Below are 16,641 nucleotides of genomic sequence, written 5' to 3' on the forward strand. Positions count from 1 at the left end.
CGCATAAATTTAATATCAAACGGTCGTGTCAGCGGGCACTTCCAACTGCAGGACGTTAAAAGCAGCCAGCAAGTTCTTTTTGATTGTTAACTGGAAGATTAAGATGGTGGATATATGGCCCAGTATGCAATATTGCAGTTCCCTTAAGCATACCAAACAGAAAGGCACCATTGATATTTTTTCTGCACTGAAATATACTGTGAACCGTTGCTACATACTAGTGTATGGCACTTTACCTACAAGACATGAACATGTTTGTACACTTTTTATAAAACTCTTTATTTACTACATCACTAAAATAAAAGTTTCATTTATCATTTACACAGCAAATAATTTATAGAAAATAAAGGTTTAATAGTGATTATTCCTTTTTTTCCCCTCCCCTCAACTTCTCAGCAATCTCTTTTTACTTTACACAGCGACTGGATCTCATTTGGTGGTGGAACTGGATGACTTGACTTGCAAGTCGTCATTTGGTGATGCTGGGTTAGTCCTGCTGCTGTCCATAGCCCTGAGCAACAGGGCTGTAGTGCTATCTGTAGTAAGGAAGGGTGTGTGTTCCCCCTGAGGCTCCCCTGTTTCGCTCACCAGCACGCTGTCACCACTGGACTCCACATTATGCGGCAAATGGCCATTGGTGACTCCTGCTCTTTTGGTGCTGCAGTCGTTGATGTTGTTGTTTGTATTAAGTAGCTTCTCAGGTGATGCTGAGAACATATGGCTGGCAGCTGTGGTTTCATGGTCACCTATGATTTGGTAGTTACCATTCTCCATAGTAAACAGCGGGCTAGGTGGTAAGCTATGTGCCACATGGCCATGGTTGTAGTGGGCAGAGGTCCTCTTCTGTTCCCGGCTCGAGGACTTGTGTGGCTGACGTGTGTTTGACAATAGCAGGGGGCGCTCCTCCTCACCAGAGGGGCTTAAAGCCACTGAGGGGACAGAGATGGCCAGACTGGACAGGGGGGCTGACATCTCTGATGGAGGAGACCCTGGAGTTGCAAGAGAGGTCCGGGAGACCGGAGACAGCCGAGTCGGGGTTGTCATGGCAGATACAAACCTACAACAGAAACGAAATGGTTTTTAAATAAAACACAATACTGAGTCAAATAAACAACAAACTACAGGTTCAAATATATAGAGAGTTGAATTGCAATTTCTTTCCCCAAAGTATTTCCCCAAATAAAAGCCAGGTCTCAAATAATGGCCGGGGGCGTGGTCCCCATTAACAAATAAAGGCTGGTTTAAATACGGAGGGGGGGGGGGGGTAAACAAGGGTGGATAAAATCCTGGTGCCTGTTATATAATGTGCATGCCAACTAAGCATAATGTACATTTCCATCACTTTATTGTAATGAATTTAAAAATAGAATCATGCTACTTTCCGCTTTTTGTTGTTCTGGATTACTCATCTAAAGTGTTATTGTCCTATTTCAGTCACTGTGAGTGTATGTGTGTGTTAATGTCCCAGCCAAACTGTGTTTTGTAGTGACATACAAGTGCCACGAGATGGCAATAGTTACTTTTGAGGTACAGTATGGCAGTAAAAAAATTTGACATAGCAGACGAGAGTGGCTCAGAAAAGAAAGAAGCCTCATAAGAAAATATGGCCAAATATACTCATCAAACACAGGGAATCAGAAATAAAGGCCTGTCTCCAGTGTAAGCCTGCTTCAAATAAGGGCCTGGTACCCTCTGCAGTTGAGGCAAATAAAGCCACCCGGCCACTATTTGATCATTTACACAGCAAAAACGTGAAAGTGGTATTGCAAGGCGGGCAGAGAAAGATGCAGATTTAGGAGCATGATGCAGGGATCTATGTTTTTTCCTCTTCATTCAAAAGTTAGGCGGCAGAGTCCCTATTGCAGGAGGGGGATCAGAAGATCAGCTTGATTTATACTTGATTGATATCGGTACTCCTCCTGTGTGGGTTTTGATTTACAGTTCAGCCTCTGATTTCACAAGTTGATATCCCCACCACCACAACACTAGACAGATGTATGGCCCATTATCTGGCCATATCATGCTTTAAATGGATGATAATGGAATGCGGCTCTTTTTGTACCTTACCTGGACAAAGCGCTTTTACAATTTCTGCCTCTTATTTAGCCATTCACACACACACACACATTCATACACCGTGAGGGGATTGAATCGCCAACCCTGCGATTAGCAGACGAATGGCTCTATCTCCTCCGCAGCCACTCATTATCATAATTTACACGATTTTTCATCATCATTCATTACGTGGTTCAATTCACTTGCAAACTACAGTGGTCACGTTCTTCTGTTCTATATATAGAGACCGTGTGTGAAATGTGCGATACCGAAAACAAGGCAATTCCCGCATTTTTAAAACTTGCACCACGTTGTCCTGACTTCACAACAATCTCACACCTCCATAGCCCCGACTTGTAGTTGGACTTTTAAGGAGGTGCCCGTCAGCCATGGTGTACCCAAGGCAACCACGTGCATAGACTCCGTAGCAACACTGCTAGCCTCTTCATGCACAACTGTAAATTCAGGCTTAACCTGCATGCCGTTGGACTTTGGGAGAAAACCGGCGCGCCCAGACGGAACCTATGCAGCAGCAAATCTCAAAGTTATCTCAGGGCACTTTTCATATAGGGCAGGTCTAGACCGTACGAACAGGCAGAAACCTCGAGCAGAACCAGGCTCTGCGTGGGCGCTCATCTTAAGATCCACAGCTTGCCCATCCGGAAGCCGAAAACGGTTCAATGTCAAAGTTCCTGCTTCACCTTGTAGTCCAGCTGATGAAAGCAAAGGCATGGCAGTGTGGTGGATGGATGACCATCCCCAACATGCACACTATAGTCCCTTTCATGTCCTCACTTTCGTGAATTCTACAGATGAAATTGGTCTGTCCACTGTAAGTGCTTGTTGTTCTTCTTCTTCTCTGGCTGTGCAAGGAGAAAAGGGTTTATGCTATCTATGCTGGAGTTGTCATTTGAAGTGCACAATGTATTGTAAAAGTCTGCTTCAGCTTGTGAGCTAGAAATATTCCTGTTTTGGTTACCGTATTCAGTTGGAAGCTGTATTTTCCTGCTGGCATAAGCATTTTGTACAAATGTGATTATTTGTTGTAAATGTTTTTTTCTTGCTCATTATCCTTTCTGTTCTTGAGGGAGGAGTAAGAGATTATTTTACCTCTGCAAGGGAGTTTCCTGGGGAATTACTTGGATGGATGTCTACACTTGCTTGATGTTGAACTCAAGCAGTGATGTGTTGAAGCGCCATCTACTGACTGGTTGATGGTCATGGTTATGTAATGAACATAATAATTATTTTGTTAATAACAAAAATAACATAATAATGTAAGTGATACTGGAGAATGATTGCTGACAACAATGGGGTGGATTTCCGTATCTGCAATCTGTGGTACAACTGAAGGAATAGTGGACGTGTGAAAAATATGGAAATTCTTCCATTACAAAAGCCAGAGTCATTCATATGATGTTTGACTGTATCTAGAGATCTGCCAATGTTATTTGATTTGCCAAGGCTGTATTAAAGATATATACTGTATATTATACATATTATTATTGAGACACCTCTCTGTCTTGAGTATAAAGAGCTGAGGAAATGAGTCTGAACTGAATGTAATTTATAGAGATGAGGGTTTCATTCAAGCCTCATAATGTTTGGGCCCCAATAGTGTAGCATTTTGGGTGGACAGTATATTGGCATCACACGTAACTGTTCTTACTGTAGGTAGGTAGGTTAAGGGTGATTTAGCAGCTGTGCATGTTCGGCTACTTGCATTCTAATTGCTGTCCTGTGTGTCTTCTGGAAGTCTCTGGTGTCCTGTTGTCAGTTTCATGTGCTTCTTGGTTTTCTGTTTGTGACGCAAAGTCCAAATCAATCAGTTAATTACCTTGTGGCTTAAGGAAAGTCCCTGTCGGAGTTGGGTGTGTCTCGGCACTTCTTTGAATGAGCACTGAAGTCTTTGGTGCCACCAGTGGCATTCAGACGACCCCGGCCGCCCTGTGTGGCGCGTTGGCTATTCTCCACCAATGACATCACCGAGACAGACTCAGTGTCAGACAGAACACTGTTGCTCCAGTCATTACTCCAGCTGCAGAGACAGGTAGGGGGGGCGATTACATGGAGACATAAATATATTGTGGGTCAAACCTGTGTACCTGAGCGTTTCACTGTATTTCGTTCCACTTTGCTCACAGTCTGAATTAATTCAAATTAACTCATGGTACTTTTCATATAGAGCAGGTCTAGACTGTATTCTTTATAATGTTATTTACAGAGACCCAACAGTTCCCATCATGAGCATGCACTTGGCAACAGTGGTGAGGAAAAGCTTCCTTTTAAGAGGCAGAAACTTCGAGCAGAACCATCTCATCTGCCTTGACCGGTTGGGTTGAAAGTCTGATTTACGGATTCAGTGGTGGAACTGCTTTCAAATTTGCAAGTATATGCTCAGGATTGAGCCAACCAAAATGCAAGCAAGTGGACCCAATAAAAATGTTTGATCCCATTCTGTTTTCATGTGTCTTCATCAATGGACAGCATAGTAATCCTTGTTACATTCTACAGTTAAGGATGACTTGATGCAAAGACCCGGGTTTTAATCATATTCAGGATATGATATGGGCGGCATGGTGGCGCAGTGGTTAGCACTGTCGCACGGGAGGAAAAGCTGGTTAGAGCGGGTTGGGGGTTTGATCCTCAACATCCCACTGTCTTCATCATTTCTGCAATTAGGTTCAGGCCTCAGTATGAGATGTATGGCTGTCAGGGCCAAGTTTTATGATTTAATATTTACTTCAGGTGGGGGATGGTTGACAACTTCCAATTCAGGAGCAAATGTCTGGATTTGTAGCCAATACCTATCAAAATGCCTTATTTTACATTCCACTGACTAACTACATGCCTCGAGTTGAGGGCGCACCTGCATAGTATCCGTATCCCCCGTAAACATCTGTGGCACACTTGGACACAGGCTGGGATCAGAAAGAATACATTATCCATCTCCATCTGTACGCATCCTTATCCCATTAATGGGACTATCTAATGTTGACTATCATGGCCAATCACATTCACCACCGACAGTTTGGGAATCCTGTAGAAAGGTTTCCTCGGGGGAAACGTATTGTTGTCCTGCACGATTTTATTTGTGATTAAAATGCATCCATACAATGTTTTGGATGGAGACACCGGGGAGGACTGGCGGGAACGGGCGGTCCAGTTTTAATTGACATGGAACTGTTTCTGATTTTGTTGATTTACACGGTAGTAGCAATGGTTGAATAAGTCATCAAAACAACAGGTTTGATGTGCCCATAAGCATGGAGGTTCCTGTGGTTATTTTGCAACAGTCCGGTGCTAATCAGAGATTGCAGATGGAAGAGATGCCTGCCGTAAGGAGAGTAGAGGAAAGGCCGTCAGTAAGGCTGTTGCAATCAGAGGGAACTGATGTTGGGGGCAGCTGGTCTGGACGGACCTGAGCCCTGTTTTAATACCGCAAGTGCAACAACAAGAACAAAGCCGTGGTTCCTGGTTCCGTGGTGCTCGGCCAGTGAGGGCCAGTGAGCTCACTGGCCATTTTGGCTCATGTAGGTGCAGCAGCACAACGTGTTAAAGAGCTGGGTAAAGGTGAATATAGATCACAGCAGAGCCAACCACAGTGAGGTATGACAGCAATGACTCAACAAATGATGAATCGGCTTCTCCAGGAAATCATAGCGTTCTTTAACAGCTCATCAGTAGAATGATGAGACAACCAAATGATGAAACGTAGTGTGGTGAAGCCGTTTTCATGATCGCATCAATCTGACGTCTTCATTCTTCTCTATCTCCTGTTGTGAAATGTCACGTCATATCGCAGAATGTGACACAGCAGCATGTGCGCCGTCATAAAACATGTAGTTGGAAAGGAGGCTGCGATGCACAGGATTAATGAGCCCCGGTGATCCCATGTCTCCTGCATAAACAGGCACAATACAGAGTTCTTGACCAGCCCACCAGTCTGATGTGTGTGGAGGTGTGTGTGGTTATTCTGTAGCAGCTTGGTGATGGCACTGCGCTCGGCTGCAGATGTATCAATATGTAGTGGATGGCTGCAGAGATTTAATACATACAGTATAAAGCAGCAGTGGGCAGCAGATACTGTAAGAATCACTCATATTCAGACTGCTTTACTGATGTAAAAGTTACTTCTGGTGCTGATTTTAACGCTACTGGCTGGGCAGTGTTTGATTAAATTGGTTCATTTAAGTTTTTAAAATGATTCAGTTGTTGCTGCGTGTTTGTATGTCAGCATTCAGTTGGCTCATGAAAGTGGGAAGCAGACGTGGTTCAAAGTCAAAGACCAAAGTACACGAAATTTCAATTTCACACGTCTTCGGCGTTCTGGAGGGTGTCACCTCAAAATCTTAACGCAACGCAAGCAAAAGCTGCAGTCTGAACATTGCAGCTCAACCACAGCTCTCACTCAGCCTCTCTGTGCCACTATAAAATGTAAAATGTGCCCCAGGGGAATGCCAGTCCGCTGATGCAGGGCTGCGTTTCACCACAATCAAACCCACAGAGATGAAACTGAAAGTAGCGGTGTACAGTATCTTGCTTCGTGACAACGTCTTGTGGCAAAGTGCAGGTTAAGGGCCAGGCTCCAACCGTACTTTTGGGAAGTAAATCAGTATATCTTGCACAGGGACACATGAAGCTTGGGACAATCCCAGGACACATGGGCTGATGGTACTAGCTTGCAACAATTGTATCACCACACGCCTCATACATTCAGACGATTTGTGATTTTGTGGATGATGTTTTTTGTTCTGTTGTCATGTATAGAGAGTTAGGAGTATATTAACTCTAATGTAAAAGAATGAATCAAATAAGGTCACCACAACTCTTAAGTAGAGGTTGCCGAGCCAGAGGGTTGCACTTTCTGCTGGTAGAGGCCTATTCAGAGACACCTCAGTACTGAACAGTGTTCTCTGGCAGCTGGAAACACTACAACGCCACAACTGTACAACACAGAAACTGCACCAGGAACAAGTGAAATTACTTCATTTGAGTTTAGTAGCTGGGTAGACGGGCTGGCTGTGCCAAACCAAGTTCACCAAAGTGACAGAAAATATTTGAAGTTCCTTCCTTACCTTTGGCTGGAGATGTTGGTGAATGTGGTGTGTTCATGCGCAGATAAGGCATATTTGCTCGTGGAGAAGGTTGTTTCGGTCTCCTTCTCAGCTGCATGCTGCATAGTCCCATTACACTGCCATAACAAGAGGGGCAGAAAACAGATTGACAACTGACGTGAGTGTACAGATTCAGCAGGTTTTTGATCCCTTTTATTTGATACCAACGAGTTAACAGCATACATTGATGAGCTGCAAATCTTGAAGGGGCAAGTTAGAAATCTGACGTCCTCTGGCTGAGCTTGCCAGGTTGGGGCCAATACCAGTATTGGTATTGTTGTTCCTCTTAGTCCTCAGGCTCTGCCTCAGACGGTCATGGAGCCTCTTCCTCTGCTTCCTGTTTGTGAAGAGACAAACTAGATCGTGAAGCAGCCCAGATCACGACTGCACAACATATCTGAGGGGAAACTTCCAAACGTACCAAAAGGGATACAGTTTCATCCAATGTTATTATAGCTTGACTATAGTACTGGTAATTCATATTTCCTATATATTGAGGTAAGTACAAAATACACTCCACAAATAGTATCCAGTAGCTCCACAAAATCCCCAAATTTCTCGTCTCAGTTCTTTGGTTTGGCTGTATCTCTGATCATTGCTATGCCGATGAAGTCTAGCTTAATGCGTTTATGAAACCCTGGAAACGTTCTAATCAGGTTACTTTATATAACTGTCCGAAGGAGGTCAGTCAGGATGTCTCACAGCAACTAAATCACAACAAAAGTGAATTTCATGACTTTGCCCCCAATCAAACACTGGAAACGTGGCATCAGGCCACCTGGCTACTCAACTCAAAGTTGGTTTCCAGAAACCCCTGGGTCACTTTTTTATGTTGAACATATTAGTTCAGTTATTGAATCCTGTTTCCTTTTTTATAGACATTACCATACTACGGCCCCTCTTATCTTTCCAACAGTTACTCTCATCTTGATTATTGTAATGTATCGTATTATTAGCAAAAAGCTCTTAACACAGTTACGACGAGTTCAAATTCTGCTACACAATTACTAATTGAGGATTCCCATCCCTGTGAGACTCAGATTGTATATAAAGATGGATACATGACGGCTCCCCAAAAGTGAAACCAAAACGTCTTGATCGCCCCCTGGTGGCTGGCTGCAGTATAGGTCATAACCCCTCCCCCTCTATGTTAGCGGATGGGACATTTTAGCCAAACTAAAAAAATGAGTACACCTCAAATATATATTTTCCCAAAGATGGTTTCTGTCATTTTAGGTAGATCTTCTCACGCTGATGTTTGTTCAAGTGTTCATTTCTCTGATAAGTTTGGTTTTAATTAGTTATTTCATGCAATAAAAATGAGGTGAAACGTCATGATTGACAGCTGAGATTGACTGTGGTGTGCTCGCGATCGGTTCAGGCAGGTCACTGGGCAGACTCTGGCTCCAAATGACGTCACCAGGGCAAGATGGTGGCACCCATATCCGGGACATTCTGGCTTCATTTTTGTACAGTGAGAAGAAGTGGAGGACGTGTCGTCCATCTTCATATATAGTCTATAGACTCAACAGTCACATACTGTCATCAGTCCTGGCTTCATTACACTGTCTTCCTGTAAGGTCTCTCAGGTGATCTGACTGAGCTTTTGCTGTCCCGGCTCCCAGGTTGTGGAGTGGTCTACCGCTGTGGATCAAGTCAGCAAACTGTGCTGAGCACTTTAAATCATATCCGCACACCTATTTTTTCTTAAAGACATTTTATTGATGCTTCCTTGCCCTGATTTGTTCTTTGATTTAAATATTTAACCACATGCTTTGCTGTTGTCCTTTCTTTGGCATGTACTTACTGTGTAATTTCGAACTGTGATGCACTTTCTAACCCCATGCTATTGCAAAAAAAGTTTTTGACTTCACTTACACAGTTGAGGAGATTTTGGGACACTATTGGACACTATAATAAAATCAGGGAGTGTACCTTTAAGTTATAATGCAACAAAAAAAATGTGACATGAATTACTTTGTTTTGCAGTAGGCAACCACACACATGATTCCAACGACTAGGAGTGCAATGCAGATTCCTGTTATTGTTAAAATGCGTTTCTGATACAGCTCCTCAGCTTCTGAAAAAGAGGACAGTTCATTCTTAAAACTTGAGGTCCACAACACACACACACACACACACACACACAAACACACACACACACACACATGCTCATACATAAAGACCAGTCCGGCTATAAACCCAAACAATAAGGAAAGGCACTGTAAGGGGTTTTTACATTTACAGCAACGAACAGTCCAAATGCACTAGAATCATTAGTTACTATTGATATGATTGAAATCTAATTCACTGAGCTGGGAGACACAGTGGCCCTCTTTCATTAAGCTTATTTATAACTGACTGTGGTTACTTAGGCTTACTCTTTACTTCTAAATGTAGTCAGTCTGACTGACCAAAGCATGTTCATGAGTGCTTAAAGTGCTGCTCCAGTGATTTAGTATTGCATTGTCAAATTCGAAGCAGTGGAGGCCGAGATATCCTGAGTCCCTGGTATGTGTCAAGCTCCTAAAGTCTGGGATCCTACACTTTCTATAAAGCATCTCAATAGACTGCTGCAGGAATGAGTCCTAAAACCCGTAAATGAGTCAGCATTTTTACACTTCCGGTTCCCTCGTCTCGAAGTCGATGTGTTTTTTGAATGGGTTTTTGGTTAGATGCCTGAAATAAGGTCTGTGGTTAACACAAGCTTAAGAAATTTCTTCTTATTTTTTTCTTTCTACGACATAAAATACGCAAGTAGATACCCCACTCGTGAATTCTGAAGCTTTTACGTGTCTTAAAAAAGGCGGTTGCTAACCAGCGGCTAAATGAGACTACAGTGATTGTCGCGGACTTTAAAGTCTTCAGATCGAACACGGACTCACTAGTCCGCCTTTACAGCCTCGCTGTGTTTATACTCTATATCTATCTGTCTATATATCTATATCTATCTATATTCTCTTAAAAGTGAAGCTTAGCGGTGGTGACGTTGAAGTAATGCGACCGTGCTGTAGTTCCTTTATAGCCTAACGTTATCTTTTTTACTTCTGGCGATTCCATTGTTCATTAGTGAAGATTATCTCGCTGAACAAAACGTGTGAGTAGCATAAACTTTTGTTTTGCCACAGAGCTTATTTTCTGCAATAATCCAAAATCCCATGGAAAAATCCCATTGGCTTTTTGTTGAGGGAACCAGGGCAATGCTAATTTAGGGGTTTGCCTACAAATCACTATGATGTCGTCAGGGTTATTTTCTGAGACTTGACATTTCGTGCAATTTTTAGAAAAATTGTACAACTGTTTTCAAAATCAGCTCCGACTGAGAGCCCAACCAATCCATTGCCCCGTTTTAGCTCGTTGCAGGTACATTTGTGTCAGCGTATATATGTCTGTGCACAGATATGTTTCAGGTCATTTCGATACAGTTGAGTTGTGTCTTTTATGTAAAACAAAAAAGGAGTATCGTTACTGCTAGAGAGAAATCATGCAATAGCCCAAATCCAGCTCTCTAACCACAGTTGCTGCTTCTCTTTATCATCCTCCCGTGTTCACCAATGCTGTCTGAGGAGCACTGAGCTCGAAACGTATACCTGCATATTTCAGTGAGTCGTGTTTGTCTTTGCTCTGTTACTTATTCCTTTCAGCACGTCAGAAGCTGAAGCTTCCATGCTTCTTCATGTTTATTCTCTCTGGGCCTTTTGGATGTCCTGTTTCCAACTGTATTTTAGCAGGATAATACGTTTTTTCTTTTATAATGTATTGTATTATATTACATACACTGTGCATAACAACGCTTATTTGCATGTTTCATATCAAACGGCACTTTTGAAACTTTTGAAAGGCCAGTTCTTATGGTGAAGCTCTGTACCTTGCAAAATACTGTCGGCCTTTAACAGACCAAGATTTACCACCCCAACATCAATCACCATTTTGTCCACAGCTGCATGCGATTTAGCAAAGTGCAGTCAAACAATGAACTGCTTCATTTCTATAATATCAAAGAGTTTCATAAAGCAGCTGCGGAGAGGGCGTCAATAAATGTGTTCTTATGCCTAAGGCGGTTTGATGAATGATGGTTCATTTGTTTTGTCAGCCATAATGGGAAATCGGAGAGAACCAAGCAGACTCCATGCATTACATTTGAACTGATCATCTCTCCTAGTGCTCGTGTTGTCCATTTCCATTCAACTGTCTCATTGAAAGGAAAGCAAAATGTTTGTTACTCATGAGAGATGAGATATAAATGTGCCAGATTTAGCCAAAAGGCTCATTTTCATCTGCTCTCCCCGCGCAGGTTGATATTACACATTTTAGCAGATACAAGATGAGCCCTCAGTGTGATGAGATGAGGCAGAAAGTACAGAGCCGCTATAAGGAAGAGGGATATAAGGAACAGCTGGAGAAAACATCTGGTGGAGGTGGAAACAGGAAGGCAGATAGCAGGAGATGAATGGAGTTAGGGGGACAGTAATGCTGCTCTACTGTTTCATGCTGAACGCTGGTTGCAACAGAAAATGCAGGGAGGGAGAGCTGAAGGGATGTGAACATACAGCATCAGGAATGTACAGCCTCTTTGGCTTTCATGGTGTACTTAAGTAAATCAGCAGCGTTTGGACTGAATCAAAAAGGCACATATGACATTTGATTTCAAAACGATAGCCTGCAGAAGCATCACAGTGCTTTGCCGTGAATACTGTTGTGTGATGTGTTGGTGTTATTTTTGATTGCTAAAATATGTGTGGAATGTGGTATGTTATTTGTGCTAGTGGTCAAGGCTGTATGATCCCTCCATCTGGCAAGAGAAAACTAGCTTTAGTAGAGGGTTTTAGCTTACATTCTTACATCTGCAAACTAGGAGGAAGGAACAATCCATACCCATAAATTCAATCCCAAGATGTTCTGTCAGTGCAGAAAGGTGACAAAAAAGAAAATTGGATTTTTCAGTTGAGGTAGTATTTGTATTTCTCACATGTGTTTTAAGGTAAAAGAGATGTGGTCAGATTTAGCTTGATGGATTCAGGGTAACACACCATCAAAAGTCATTATACACAAAGCTATACACTGTATACCTTCTATATAAACATTATGTATCTCAAATCTATCCTAAAGGTACAGGAAACATACAGTGTGTTTATTCTGACACATTTCTCAAAGATTTTCAGACATCAGGGTGGTATGTGCAACACAGCCACGTGGCGTAGGTCGCCATGGTAACCCACAAACATGGCGCACATTGAATCTGTTTGTGCCAGGTGAGCGAACAATACTACAGTTTAACACAACAAGAAACCAAATGGAAAGTGTGTGTGTGTGTGTGTGTGTGTGTGTGTGTGTGCAAAACACTGATGGAGTATCAACAGGCTACATCTGAGGAACAACACCAACTAAAGCACTGTATAGACCCCTTTTCTGTTAGTAAATAGTATGACTTTTTTTGTGGGTGGAGCTTAGGTGGAGGCAGAATAATTTGTTAGCTAACGCCAGCTATCAAGTTTTGTTGGCTTGTTTTTTAACAATGGCAGAAGAAGATACGAGTTTCTCTGAATATGTACAGTCACTCACTCGGTTAAAGTTAACATGAGCCAATGGGGCCAGATTAGCTCACGGCAGGATTAGCTCCGGTGGAATGGCCAAACATTTAACGTTGCACCTACCTGATAGAGAAACCAAGTGTGTATAGTAAAAAGAAACTGAGGGCGCATAAATCTTTAGATGCCTATAACTAAATGGTCACGTACAAGACTTGAAATGCAAATTTGTAACAGAGGAGTTTTGTCTCTGGCCACACAACTAGCTAACAAAGTTAGCTAATGCGCTAAAAGAGTTAGCGTAACGAGAGAAATCACCTATTCCTCAGAGTTCCCCAATTTCTGATGAGGTGGGCATGACAAACCTTTAGACACGGTAACGTTATCCATACCTACAGCAGACAAGACTTTATTTAACCTTACGTGACACAAAGTGTGAGCTACAAACACAAGCAGTTTTGACGATGGCCTCAGTCCAGTCGTGTTTAACCATAGTTGTCTTTGATTTTTTTGACTGACAGTGGCAGCTCGTATGTGATAAAATTTAGATTTGGAGCCATTTCTCCTTCGATTCTAGCACCCAACAACGCAGAAAGATGATGTTTTCAGGATGTTATGTAGCCTGCTACTCTGAGGTGATTCATGTTTGCCCTCCAGTGTTTTGCCTTTGTTTTTGCCTCCAGCTAACACTGGAATCATGCAATCATGAATTTAACGGTACCAACACGCTGTTTAGCATTACGGTATAAGTGAGCTCAAAGCTACAGCTGTAACTGTAAAAAACACTCCTTGCCTGGCTTGCAACAACAGAGCCCCCCCCCTTCCTGCACTAAATTGTCAGCTCATTTTTGTTTTGCATCCAGTTCTGACTGAAATTCATACTACAGGAATAATAACAACAAATAATACTTGGAATAAGCTCCTTGGGCGTTTCATGGTGAAAAATCTGCCAAATGTTTCACCTCTACTAGTCCAACATTTCAGAGGCCTGTTTGAACCTTTTTTTTGTGTGCGGTGAAACGTTGCTGTGTCTCTGAACCAGGAGTTAATATGATCAAATGTAAGTAAAAAAAAAACAAAAAAACATAAAAAATTAAATGAAAAGAAATAGATTACATTTGTAAGCGCTTTAACACCTAGTTAATTACAAATTCACACATTTGAGTTTCCTGTACCTTTTTTTTCACAAATTTTGTACTGTAATGAAAGACCTCCAATCTGATCTGAATACAAAATCATACATTATGTATCCAACTTTAAGGCATTACTACTTCATTGATGTGGCTTGATGCATGCGTTTACATCGGTGTGCTTGCAGTTAAGAGGACAGGGATACACTCAGCAGTCAACACTAAATTGAGCATGCTATGACGGTCATGCACCATTCCCAACACATACTTAGGGCTCATGAAATTCTGTGGATTTATCAGTTTGTTTTGAATATTTTAAAAAAATATATCAATAATATAAAACTTGGTGTAAAAATGGGATTAAAAAAGACATTTGTCATTCAACAGCGGTCACCGTGGACAACTAGGGACACTGCAACGCTCTCCGGTCTGCAGTGAGCGCTGTCTTGCTTTTGCCAGGCAACATCATGGCTGTGAACTGAGACTTCCCGCACCAGAAAAACAAATGCTTAAAGCAACCTTGTGGTCACGCATATAATGCAGGTGGAAGTGGTGTGACACTGTTTTAGCGCTGGAGAACCTCTTAGAGAGGAAGTAGGAGGTAGATGTTGGACTTTGACTTTAGAAACTGTTGGCCACATCCCATCTCTTGCCAACAGTCAGTGTTGGTTTCCATTGACGATGAACCTTCAAACCCAAACTATGATCAGTGGTTTTTGTACCTTACAGATAGCCACGGCCTCTGTGATGGTGGTGTCGTGAGTGACAAACAACTTGTTTTGTCGTGTAGTTTCGGAGGACTTGTCGCGTAAATGGCAAACAGTGGGAAAAAAAGAGTGGGCACTTCCAAAGGGAAAACTCAAGTGGGTGAGGCATGCACAGACAGAAACATATCTGATCCGACCTGGTTCAACTACCACACCCAGATTTTGCTGTGCTGAGTTAGGAATGTGGTCTGGTGTCGAACATGAACATGCTGGCTGTGGGCTTACATGGTATTTGCACTTGTTTATTTAACTTATTTATGAAGTGGCAATTATGGTGTGATCAGATAGCCCTGGGTGGTCAAGAGCAAAAACTAACAACTAGTAGAACTTTGGATGTGTGGGAACATAAAGGAACAAACTAAAACCGATCTGCTCCTTTTTAGTGGAAAGGAATATGGTGAAAATAATATCAACATTTTAAAGACAATGATCTTTGTACAAGCTACATCATGGCTATCTGACATATTGCATGTCATTCATAACTTGCATTTACATAGCGCCTTTCAGGGGGCCCAAGGATGCTTTACAAATAGGAGGCAGACAAAACAAATAACACGTGAACATGGATGATAGTAGCAGTGATTGTCAGGGATAGCAGAGTTAAGTCCATAGGCCGTGCTGAAGAGGTAGGTTTTTAGAGGTGTTTTGAAGATGTCCACAGATGTAGCATTACGTATAGCATATTCTCCAATGTTTGGGGAGCTTAACGGAAAACCGGTTTATTCAACAAAGCTTTGTGTTTATTATTACTTTTGCTGGTACATGGGTTTAATCCCCGGCCTGGGATTAGCAAGCGTGCGGCTGCGCATGCTCTCGAGTACCGGGGATGCTTCTCCTTGCCAATGCAGCTCATCTCTTGCACCAATATACTGTATTCGCCGTCCCTGGTCGAATTCACATTGTAGCTACCTAGCCTAGCAACCCACCACTATGTCACACGTTTCGTTGCTCTGATTATTTGTGGCGTCCAGAGGCATTTTGGTCTGCGCCCGCTGACGATGCCCCTTGGAAATCGAAAGTTAACTGAGAGATTTGCAAATGCAAGTTAGTCTGGCAATGCCAGACTAGGGAGTCCCATTTCATTTAGTCAAATCCCTTGTTTTATTATGTGGTTTTCAGTGTCCCACACATTGCTGCACTATGGTCACACTGAGAAAACAAATAAAGTGCCACTTCGGCACGCCTGTGTGACTGCTCAATTGAAACAACTGAAACACCGCTCTTGCTCAGACTGCACAGGTAACAAATGCTTGTAACTGCAAACCCCTGCCCCTACACTTAGAACATAGCATTTCAATTACATCAAGAGCATGGCCAAGTGCATAAGCCAGATCCAGATTCCAGAGCCACCAAACACATGTATTTCCCGTCATCTCTAACTTATCTGTGGGACGGTACAAAGCTTGTCCAAAGTGGCTCCTAATAAGTGCATTCAACCTCTGTAGGAACGCAGGGACACGGGACAGGGTGTACTGTAAGTGCATCTCTCCTAAACAAACAACTGAGATTGAACAAAAGACGGTTTGTGAGGCAAAAGTGTACAAGGTTTGGATGATGAGACCAGGATGGATACTTCAAAATCAATGGGAACGCTTCTACGGGGACTATAAGATAGACCCCCCCCCCCCCCCCGTGAAGAAAACTGGAGTGATGTACGGCATGACATCAAATGTGGGAGACACTACATCAGCGAAACAGCAAGAAGCCTGGACTAGAGACTGAACAAACTCCAGGAACAGGAGATTGACTGGGATGAGGTAAAAGGACATCAACCAGGAGTCAGTGGAATGCCAGAATTTGGCAGACGCAGGCTTCCACATAGAGGGAGTTGCAGTAGTCAAGGCAGTAGATGACATGTGCCTGCACCTGGGCCACCTCCCTAGTGAGGGGGGGCAAAGTCCACTGATATTGTAACCGAGGCATCTACAGGAGAGGACTACTACTGCAGTGTTTTCAGGGAATCATCCTCCAGGATCACATCGAGGCAGCAGTGGATTCCCTCCATTTTACTGCCGGCAATATCACGTCCAAAGGATTCAGTTCA

General features: G+C 42.7%; 1 protein-coding gene across 2 annotated transcripts in view; it reads right to left on the bottom strand.

Moving 5' to 3' along the window:
* Nucleotides 1-323: 323 nt before the first annotated feature.
* The window catches only part of nrg1 (neuregulin 1), a 31,997-nt gene continuing 15,679 nt past the window's right edge, over nucleotides 324-16,641 (bottom strand). Inside the window, exons 5-9 of one of the 2 annotated variants that reach the window (XM_070924558.1) lie at nucleotides 9,150-9,252; nucleotides 7,356-7,509; nucleotides 7,134-7,249; nucleotides 3,893-4,093; nucleotides 929-1,057 (exon numbers count right to left, since the gene is read on the bottom strand). In XM_070924558.1, the coding sequence (XP_070780659.1) occupies nucleotides 3,901-4,093; nucleotides 7,134-7,249; nucleotides 7,356-7,509; nucleotides 9,150-9,252 (566 nt within the window). In that variant the 3' untranslated portion in view covers nucleotides 929-1,057; nucleotides 3,893-3,900. Of the gene's footprint in view, nucleotides 1,058-3,892; nucleotides 4,094-7,133; nucleotides 7,250-7,355; nucleotides 7,510-9,149; nucleotides 9,253-16,641 lie in introns of both variants that reach the window. The other variant, XM_070924557.1, reaches the window with a different exon arrangement.

Source organism: Enoplosus armatus, chromosome 18 (assembly GCF_043641665.1).
Source record: "Enoplosus armatus isolate fEnoArm2 chromosome 18, fEnoArm2.hap1, whole genome shotgun sequence".
Classification (NCBI taxonomy): domain Eukaryota; kingdom Metazoa; phylum Chordata; class Actinopteri; order Centrarchiformes; family Enoplosidae; genus Enoplosus; species Enoplosus armatus.